Below are 8,952 nucleotides of genomic sequence, written 5' to 3' on the forward strand. Positions count from 1 at the left end.
ATTAATATTAGGAACACCCATGTACCACGCACGCAAAAGCTTGCCTCCCCCCCGCCCCGGTTTTTTTTTGGTAACGGGGATCGAACTCAGGACCTTGCGCTTGCCACGCAGGTGCCGTGCCACTGAGCTACATCCCTGGCCCAGTCCTTCCTCCTCTGTACCCGAGACTACGCTGAACGCTCTGCTCCAATGCAGCTCACAACCCAGCAGGGGAGGGGCATGGGAAGAGCACTTTGGGCAGAAGAACAGCATGCTCAAAGTCCCTGGCCGTAGATTGATCTCTAACCCACATACTCTCCTGCAGCTGACCGCCCACGCCCAGGTGACCTCTGCCCGCCCTCAAAGGAAGGGGACTCATCAGGCCCTAGGGCCACCAATGACCTGGTTCTGCGCAGGGCACGGCACCAGCAGCTGTCAGGGGACCCGGCAGTAGAAAAGCGGCCTTCTCGAACTGGGGGCAAAGTCATCAAGTCAGCCTCAGCCACTGCCCTGTCTGTCATGATTCCTGCAGGTAATGCCGGGCTGGAACCATCAGGAATGCCTGCGTTTTTTTTTTTTTTTAATTCTTTTATTGGTACATTTTAGGTATACAATACATTTACATTTCTCATTGGGAACTTGTACCTTTACATGATGAATCTTGGTTCTTATTTTTTTCCCCATTCCCAGCCCTCCCTTCACCCCCTCCACCCTTCCGTATTTACAAAGACTTTGTTTCCATTTCTCATAATTTTTCCTTTCCCTTCTTTCCTTTCCCCTGCCCCTTCCACTTCCCCTACCCCATTGGACCTTTTCTTCCTATTTCGCATTATCAAATATTCATTCTAATCATTGGTACATTTTAGGTTTACAATATAATGTCATTCATCATTGGAAATTTGCACCTTTACATAGTCTCTCTTGGTTCTTATTTTTCCCCTTCCCCTTCCCTCCCTTCAACCCCTCCATCCCTCCCTATTTACAAAGACTTTGTTTCCAATTTTCCATTTTCTCATATTAATTCCATTCCCTTCTTTCCTTTCCCCTTCCTCTCCCACTTCCCCTTCCCCTTTGCCCCTTTTCTTTCTATTTCACATTATCTATTTACCTTTTAGTCCTTATTTACACTTTCAGTTTCTCACACCAGAGAAACTATTCGGTATTTACACATGTGTGTCCTATTTATTTCACTTAAGAGTGTGGCCTCAATGTGCATCCATTTAGCTATAAATGTCTCTAATTTCTCATTTTTTATGGCTGAGTAGTACTCCATTTTATTTTTTTAAAAAACACACATTTTCTTTATCCAGTCTCCAAGGAATGCCTGCTTTTGAGCCAGGATAGACCAATGAAAATACATTTTCCCTGTCCATAGTGATTGATTCTAGGATGGACCAATGATTTCACAGGGGATGGGCAGTCAGTGAAAATACTGCATTTTCCCTGTCCACAGTGATTGATTCCAGGAGGGATCAATGAGAATCTGCTCTGGGACTTTCACTTGGGAGGAGGGAAGAGCAGATATTAGAGCACTATGTCTAGTTGGTCCTGACATTTGACCATGATTCTGTGTCTGCAGTGGACCCACATGGAAGTTCACCCCTTGCTAGTCCCATGTCCCCACGATCTCTCTCCTCCAATCCCTCCTCCCGGGACTCCTCACCCAGCCGGGACTACTCTCCAGCTGTCAGTGGACTCCGCTCCCCCATCACCATCCAACGATCAGGCAAGAAGTATGGCTTCACACTTCGAGCCATCCGCGTCTACATGGGTGACTCTGATGTCTACAGTGTCCACCACATTGTTTGGGTGAGTGCTTCTGGATGGGGCTTGAATCCAAGGGTGAGTAGACAAGTACCCAGGGATGAGGAAGAGTTCAAGTTCTGAAGCTACGCGGTCTGGGTGAAATTCTTTCGTGACTCCCTCTTTCACCTATCTCTCCGACCTTCAATTTCTTCATCTATAAAATGGGGAGAAAAGTGACTATTTCATAAAGTGTCATGAAAACTAGAATGCATCTAAACCACGTGTGTGGCACATAAGCTTATAACCAATCTCGCTACCCTTGTCCCCAGCATGTGGAGGAAGGGGGCCCTGCCCAAGAAGCAGGGCTCTGTGCCGGGGACCTCATCACTCACGTGAATGGGGAGCCTGTGCACGGCATGGTGCATCCTGAGGTTGTGGAGCTGATCCTTAAGGTAAGAGCAGGGAGGGCGCACTGGGTGGAGGTGGCCCGGTTCTGAGCAGCCACCTGAAAAGCATTCCTTCCCTTCTTCCCCTAGAGTGGCAACAAGGTGGCTGTGACCACCACACCTTTTGAAAATACTTCCATCCGTATTGGCCCTGCAAGGCGCAGCAGCTACAAAGCCAAAATGGCAAGGAGGAACAAGAGGCCCTCTGCCAAGGAAGGCCAGGAGAGGTAGGCAGGGCCCTAGTCAGTCCAGGTTCTAAGCAGTAAGTGGGGCCAAGGTGGCAGGGATCTAGGGGAGGACAACAGTAGGATGCTGCCACTGAGACCAATGAGTTAAGAGGAGCTGGAAAAGTGCAAGAAGTTGAGACAGGAAGCTATGTCCAACTTCTAAACCAAGCAGAAAGCATTGTGGGCCATAGATGTGGGGTTGTGGGAGGGGGGAGTCCAGTCACAAGTTGTGCCCTGTTAGATGTGTTTGGACAGCCTGGGAGGGGCTAGCCTAAGAGATCTTTATCAGGAATGAGTGTGCCAGGAAAGACTATGCCAACTGAAGTAGTCATGCTTGCTTAAGGACAGGATGCTTTCTGGTAAGTGTGCTGCTATATTTCCTGCTTGTTCGATCATAGAATGACCTTTTACACCTCAGAACTATGACTCCACTAGACGACACAGACATGGGGATATTGTGGTATTCGTGGTCTTCCTTGAGCTGTCTGTGCGCTGCATGGCTGTAATTTCTCTCCTTATTGATTGGAGGAGCTAGGAGAGGCAGATGCGACCTGAAGGGCTTTGGTTTTATATTTTGTTGTCCAGTACTAGGGGTGAAACCCATGGCCTCTTGCATGTGAGCCAAGCACTCAACCACTGAGCTACACCCCAGCTCTAGAGTGTTGTTTTGATCAGTGGATTTGGTCTGGACATCAAGTGGGGATCTGAATATGAGCCAGATAAGGCTGTCAAGTGAGTTAACCCTAAGAAGTGGGTTGCAGCGGAAGGAGGAGCTAAGGATGGGGGGGGCAGAGGGAGTTGGTTTTATTTGGATTGGTGCTTCTAGCCTGAACTGGGTGTGTCCAGAACGGATGGGAGGAGAAAAGCGGGACTGAGCCCAGGGAAGTTCTTTTTTTTTTTTTTTAAAGTTCTGTCTTGACTGAAAGATTGTGGCTAAATTGGGTGTGGTAGTGACACCTGTCATCCCAGCATTGGGGAAGCTGTGGCAGAAGGATCACCGTGAGTTTGAGCCAGCCTGAGCTACATAGTAAGACCCTGCCTCAGAAAGAAAAGAAGGAGGGAAGAGAAAGGAAGGAAGGAAGGAAGGAAGGAAGGAAGGAAGGAAGGAAGGAAGGAAGGAAGAAAGAAAGAAAGAAAGGGAAAGAAAGGAAGGGAAAGGGAGGGAGGGAGTCAGGGAGGGAGGGAGGGAGGGAGGGAGGCAAAGGTTGTAACTAAAAGGGGTGGGAGCTTACAGCGGCCATCTTGCCGCCCAGAAGTGGGAGGAGGCAGGAACTCTGGAGTCTGGCCGAGGGTAGGCGGCCATCTCCCTATCTCCCAGCAAGAAGCGTAGCTCCCTCTTCAGGAAGATCACGAAGCAGTCGAACCTGCTGCACACAAGCCGCTCGCTGTCGTCACTGAACCGCTCCTTGTCGTCCAGCGACAGCCTCCCAGGCTCCCCCACGCACGGTCTGCCCGCGCGCTCACCCACGCACAGTTACCGCTCCACGCCGGACTCCGCCTACCTAGGTAGCTCTGCATGGGGCCCTGCGTGGCGCGGGGTGGCGCTGCCGGAGGACCTCTCTGAGCCGTGCGCCCCCTCTGGCCCGCAGGTGCCTCATCTCAGAGCAGCTCGCCTGCCTCGAGCACGCCCAACTCGCCAGCGTCGTCTGCGTCGCACCACATCCGGCCCAGCACGCTGCATGGGCTATCGCCCAAACTGCACCGCCAGTACCGCTCTGCACGCTGCAAGTCGGCTGGCAACATCCCGCTGTCGCCTCTGGCACACACGCCGTCCCCTACGCAGGCGTCACCGCCTCCGCTGCCAGGCCACACCGTGGGCAGCTCGCACACCACGCAGAGCTTCCCAGCCAAGCTACACTCGTCGCCGCCGGTCGTGCGCCCCCGCCCCAAAAGCGCAGAGCCTCCGCGCTCTCCGCTGCTCAAGCGCGTGCAGTCAGCAGAGAAGCTGGGCGCCTCTCTGAGCGCCGACAAGAAGGGAGCGCTACGCAAACACAGCCTGGAGGTGGGCCACCCCGACTTCCGAAAGGATTTCCACGGAGAGCTGGCTCTGCACAGCCTCGCGGAGTCTGATGGCGAGACCCCGCCCACCGAGGGACCCGGCGCTGCGCGGCAAGTCGCCGTGCGCCGCCTGGGCCGCCAGGAGTCGCCCCTGAGTCTGGGCGCGGACCCGCTGCCGCCTGAGGGTACCCCTAGGCTGGGGACCTCGAGCAGGGACAGGGAGTCCCCTGGTGGTGGGGCCGAGGCCTGCACCCCGCCCCGCGCGATCACCCCGGGCGCCCGGACCCTGGAGCGGGACACGGGCGGCACGCGACATCAGGGCGTGCAGACAGAGGACGGCACGAGCACGGGCGGGATGGCCAGGGCTGTGGCTAAGGCGGCACTGAGCCCGGTGCAGGAACATGAGACTGGTCGGCGCAGCAGCTCGGGCGAAGCCAGCACACCTCCGGTGCCCATCGTCGTGGAGCCCGCGCGGCCTGGGGTCAAAACCCAGGCGCTTCAACCTCCAGGCATGGACCACCCCAAGGCACTGCAGGAACCTGCGGCCCAGGCAACTTTGCCACCTGAGGTCCCGCGGGGCCAGGAACGTTGGGTGCTGGAGGTGGTGGAGAACCGGACCATGCTGAGCGGGCCCCGTTCCAAGCCTGCTTCCCCCAAGCTCTCCCCAGACCCCCAGACCCCGACCCCAGCCCCCACGAAGAATGCCCCCAGCAGCAGCACAGGGTCTCCAGCCCCAACTGCTTCCCTCCTTGTCCCCAGCACCAAACCTGATGCAGGCCTGAGCTCTAGGGTCCCTGCTGAAGCTGTGTCTCCAGCAGGCTTGACCAAAAAAGGGGTGTCCAGCTGTGCACCCCCAGGCCCATAGCCAAGGAGGTCGTTGGTCCTTCTGTACAGCCACCTGTATACATTGTACACATATAAATAAAGTGTGTCCGTACTGCGCGAGCTTTTAGGGCTCACTTTCTTCCCTGGCAAGTCATCAAGTGCACCTGGGCCCTGGCCCCTGAACTGGTTGGGAGAGGAAACGTGTGTTCCTAGGGTCCTGAACCTCTGATTTCTCACCTTTGTACCTGCTGCCCCCAGGCCCTTAAGAACAATAAAGGAAGAGGGCCGGGGATTTACCTCAGTGGTTTCACCGCCTGCTGCACAAGCGCAAGGACCTGAGTTCGATCCCCGGTACCAAAAAAAAAAAAAAAAAATAAAGGAGGGCCAGGGATTTAGCCTAGTGATGACACCGCCTGGCTTGCATAAAAGAACAATAGAGGAGCTGGGTGTCCCTGGGAAGGCTGAGGAAGGAATATAGCCGTGAATTTGATGCCAGCCTAGGTTGGTTGCATATTGAGTTCAAGGCCAAGATGAACTACATAGTGAGAACCTGTCTTACAAAAAAAAAAAAAGAAGAACCATAGAGGAAGGCCAGTGTGGCTGTAATCCCAGCACTCTGGAAGGCTGAGCAAGAGGATCTCAAGTTTGAGCCCAGCCTGGGTAACAGTGATATAGTGAGAGCATGTTGGGGGATGGGGGGTGAGGGTGGGAATATAGTGCAGTGTGAAGGCACTGGGTTCAGTCTCCAGTGCAAATAAAACAAAACAACAAAAAGTAAAGATTGCAACACTGATCTGATCTGTGTCCCACGCCCACCTGAAGAAAGGTTAACAGCTTTATTCACCAATTTCCTTTTTTTCCTCAATGATCCTGAGTGGTACATGATATGATTTTCATTTTGCAGATGAACAGACAGTCACAGATAGGATAAGGTACATAAGGTCACACAAGGAGGGAGATGAACTGGGATTCAAACTTTAAGTCCAGGACTGGGTGCAGCTCAATGTAGAGCACATTCCTAGCACTGCAAAAAGAACAAACAGGCAAACTCAAGTCCAGACTGGTTCCTGAGTCTTTGTTCTTTGCTCTCCTGACTTCCTGACCCTGGGGTCTCCCTCACACGGATCGATGGCCTTCACCAGAGGCTGGAAGGCCTTCCAGAGGGCTAGCAGCTGGGTGCACAATGTGCCCCCACCCCGACGCTCCTCTCCATGGTTGCGATTCATGTCACCCACGCAAGCCCAGGACCCTCTTGGGGCCACACACCACTTGGAGTGGTCCTCTGAGGCACGGAAGGTTGGTCCAGCTGGCCCAGGAAAGCTTGTCTGATTCACATTCAGAACTTGCCAGGGACCGGAGCAGTTGGATGGCAGGGTACCTGGAGAGTTCGGCCAGAATTGAACCTGTAGGTCCATACCAAGAGCTTCTGCCAACCAGCCAGAGTACAGATCTGTGGAGGAGGGAAAAAGTATAGGGAGGGACAGGACAGGGCCCCTCTACAGATTCCCTAGGTCACTTCTCTGAGGTCAAGGGTCAGTTCTCAGCAACTCCCAGAATGGTGCGACGAGCCCTTACCAAATCCTTTATGAGCATTGCTTCATTCACAACAATTTTTTATGGTAGAATCCCCACTTTTTAGATAAGTAAACTGAGGCTCAGGTTAAATCATATACACTCACCCAGAAGCCAATATGTGGACCCAGCTGTGTCAGTTGGTTGCCTCTCATGATTATGGTTTCCAAAGAGACCTGGTCCCTGTCCCTGGCTTGCCCAAAGCCCCTGACCCACCAGACAGCCCCTCTGCAAAGGAAGAACTCATCATCCCTCAGCCAGCGGGCTCACCATCTCCAAACTTTCCAGCTTTGGCAAAGCTCTGGAAAGTAGTCCCTGCCTGTGACGTGAGCATTACACTGCTGTTCCAGGGTTCCTGGCGAATGTGTTGGCCTTTGACCACATCTACCAGGTCAGGGAATTTCTGAGCAAAGATGTCATCCAGCTTGTAGTTATAGACGAAGGGGAAGATGTAGGCCAGCTGCCTGCCTGGAGGACAAGGGGAAGAGGAAGCTCTGGACCAAGTCACTCCCAGTTCTCATCCACAGACCCAGGCATCACCCTGCCCCCCACCCACTTACCAATCTTTGTGAACTCAGTGAGGGGAAAAGACACACAGATTAGGGTCTGCCCATAGGTTTGGGCATTGTGAGGCCAGGTGTATGCACCAGAAGATGGAGGTGGTGGGAATCGTGGCACACTGTGGACCAGCCAGAAGCCTCCTTCTTGGTCCAGAAGCAGGATGCCTAAAGCAGAAGATGGGGGTTGGAGGTACTCAAGACCTTTCCCTCAAGCAAGCTCATCAGCAAACAAGAACACCTTCAGTTTGCAGGGGGCTTGGACAGGGTGCAGACAGAAAATATGTCCAGGTGGGCTGGATTTAGCTCAGTGGTTCCGCCACCTGCCTGACAAGTGCAAGGTCCCGAGTTTGATCCCCGGTACCAAAAAAAAAGAAAAGAAAAAAGAAAATATGTCCAGGCTTGTCAGATCCCAGGGCAGGTCCCCATACTTTATGCAAGTCAAAAGTTACCTTGGGAGTCAGGTGCAGTGGTGCATGCCTTTCATCCCAGCACCCTAGGAAGCTAAGACAGGAAGACAGAAAGTTCCAGCTCACTTAGTAACAGCTTAGCGAGACTTTTTTTTTTGCTTTTGAGACAGGGTCTCATTATGTAGTTCATGCTAGCATCAAACTCGCAGCAATCCTACTGAGATTAAAGGCATGCACCACCACGCCCAGCTTGAGTCTCTCTTTAAAAAGAGCTGAGGATGTACCTCAGTGCCAAAGTCCTGAATTCAGTCCCTGGGGCCTCCAAGTCCCAAATCCAAAATCAAGGCCTCACCCTTCGCGTGCCCATGGCTGGAAACATCCGGAGTCCAGGCCGGTTTGGGGGGCTGGTCATTGTACAGTAGGAAGGCGATCTAGGAGCAATGGAGGGGCATCGTGAAGGTCCACCCGTGGCGGGGGCGCCGAAGCCCCCTCCCGGGTGTAGCCTGGCCCCAACCTGGCTGGCGTTGCCCTGGTACAGCGGCTGCAGGCTGCGGCCCACGGCGCCCTTGGAGCTGTTGATGGGCCCGGCGCCTTCGCGCCAGCCCCCCGAGCTCGCGTCCAAGTAGCGGTAGCGCAGCCCCCTCCATGGCTCGTCCTCCAGGCCGCTCTGAGCCGGCAGCTTGTAGACCACGAACCTGCAGGGTGGGAAGGCACGGGAGGATGGAGAGGAGAAAGGATAGGCTCCCCGCCTGCCCGCCTGCGCTCACCAGTCCACGGGCTGCCCCGCGTCCCCACGGCAGCGCAGCGCCCCGCAGGGGACCCACAGCAGCGAGCCCAGCAGCAGTGCGCCCAGCGAGACCATGTGGCTGCGTGGAGAACGCTGTGTGTGTCGGGGTCACGGGACCCAGTCACAAGCCCCGGACGCACAGACTTCCTCAAACTTGCCCGGCAGCCCCGACCGGTGCAACCCGGGGTGGAGACTCGCCCCCGGACTGGGGCAGTGATTTCCACCACAGCCTCCGGCGCTGGGGGTGGGGCTTCCTTCCGTCCTGCAGGCCCCGCCCCTTCCAGGGCCTGAGCGAGCTGCAGCGAGCAAGCTCCACCCTTGAGAGGTTTCTCCCTTAGCCACGACCCTTCTGGCCTAGTCGGTCCTCTGGTCGGCCTCCTCGATCCCCAGCCCGGTTCCTCCCAT

At 54.7% G+C, this 8,952-nt stretch overlaps 2 protein-coding genes across 7 annotated transcripts in view; one reads left to right on the forward strand and one right to left on the reverse strand.

Annotated features, from left to right (window-relative positions):
- The window catches only part of Mast1 (microtubule associated serine/threonine kinase 1), a 34,372-nt gene extending 29,031 nt beyond the window's left edge, over window positions 1-5,341 (forward strand). For all 5 annotated transcript variants that reach the window (XM_004872389.3, XM_087201486.1, XM_004872390.3 and 2 more), the window contains 6 exons: window positions 305-511; window positions 1,559-1,788; window positions 2,055-2,177; window positions 2,262-2,398; window positions 3,717-3,904; window positions 3,988-5,341. In XM_004872389.3, the coding sequence (XP_004872446.1) occupies window positions 305-511; window positions 1,559-1,788; window positions 2,055-2,177; window positions 2,262-2,398; window positions 3,717-3,904; window positions 3,988-5,261 (2,159 nt within the window). In that variant the 3' untranslated portion in view covers window positions 5,262-5,341. The remainder of the gene's footprint in view (window positions 1-304; window positions 512-1,558; window positions 1,789-2,054; window positions 2,178-2,261; window positions 2,399-3,716; window positions 3,905-3,987) is intronic.
- Window positions 5,342-6,038: 697 nt separating this feature from the next.
- On the reverse strand, window positions 6,039-8,861 carry Dnase2 (deoxyribonuclease 2, lysosomal). 2 transcript variants are annotated; one of them, XM_004872398.3, is made up of 6 exons: window positions 8,585-8,861; window positions 8,275-8,455; window positions 8,113-8,191; window positions 7,354-7,518; window positions 7,064-7,261; window positions 6,039-6,671 (listed from the first exon to the last, which is right to left on the reverse strand). In XM_004872398.3, the coding sequence occupies exons 1-6, from the start codon at window positions 8,620-8,622 to the stop codon at window positions 6,271-6,273; spliced, it is 1,062 nt and encodes a 353-aa protein (XP_004872455.1). In that variant the 5' UTR covers window positions 8,623-8,861; the 3' UTR covers window positions 6,039-6,270. The 2 variants fall into 2 exon arrangements, with proteins under 2 accessions (XP_004872455.1, XP_004872453.1); XM_004872396.4 differs by having other exon boundaries at window positions 8,528-8,806.
- Between the last annotated feature and the right edge of the window lie 91 nt (window positions 8,862-8,952).

This window comes from Heterocephalus glaber, unplaced genomic scaffold (assembly GCF_053883595.1).
Source record: "Heterocephalus glaber isolate CG9 unplaced genomic scaffold, H.glaber_assembly_v1.0 deba00001760, whole genome shotgun sequence".
Lineage (NCBI taxonomy): Eukaryota > Metazoa > Chordata > Mammalia > Rodentia > Bathyergidae > Heterocephalus > Heterocephalus glaber.

What these genes read in the sequence shown, in the direction of transcription:
- Dnase2 (XM_004872396.4), bottom strand. Translation starts at nt 8,622, where the DNA reads ATGGTCTCGCTGGGCGCACTGCTGCTGGGCTCGCTGCTGTGGGTCCCC. An exon ending in ACCAGGGCAACGCCAGCCAG is followed by an intron (nt 8,192 to 8,274) that starts GTTGGGGCCAGG and finishes CATTGCTCCTAG; the next exon opens with ATCGCCTTCCTACTGTACAA. An exon ending in AGCTGGAAAGTTTGGAGATG is followed by an intron (nt 6,672 to 7,063) that starts GTGAGCCCGCTG and finishes CCTCCTCCACAG; the next exon opens with ATCTGTACTCTGGCTGGTTG.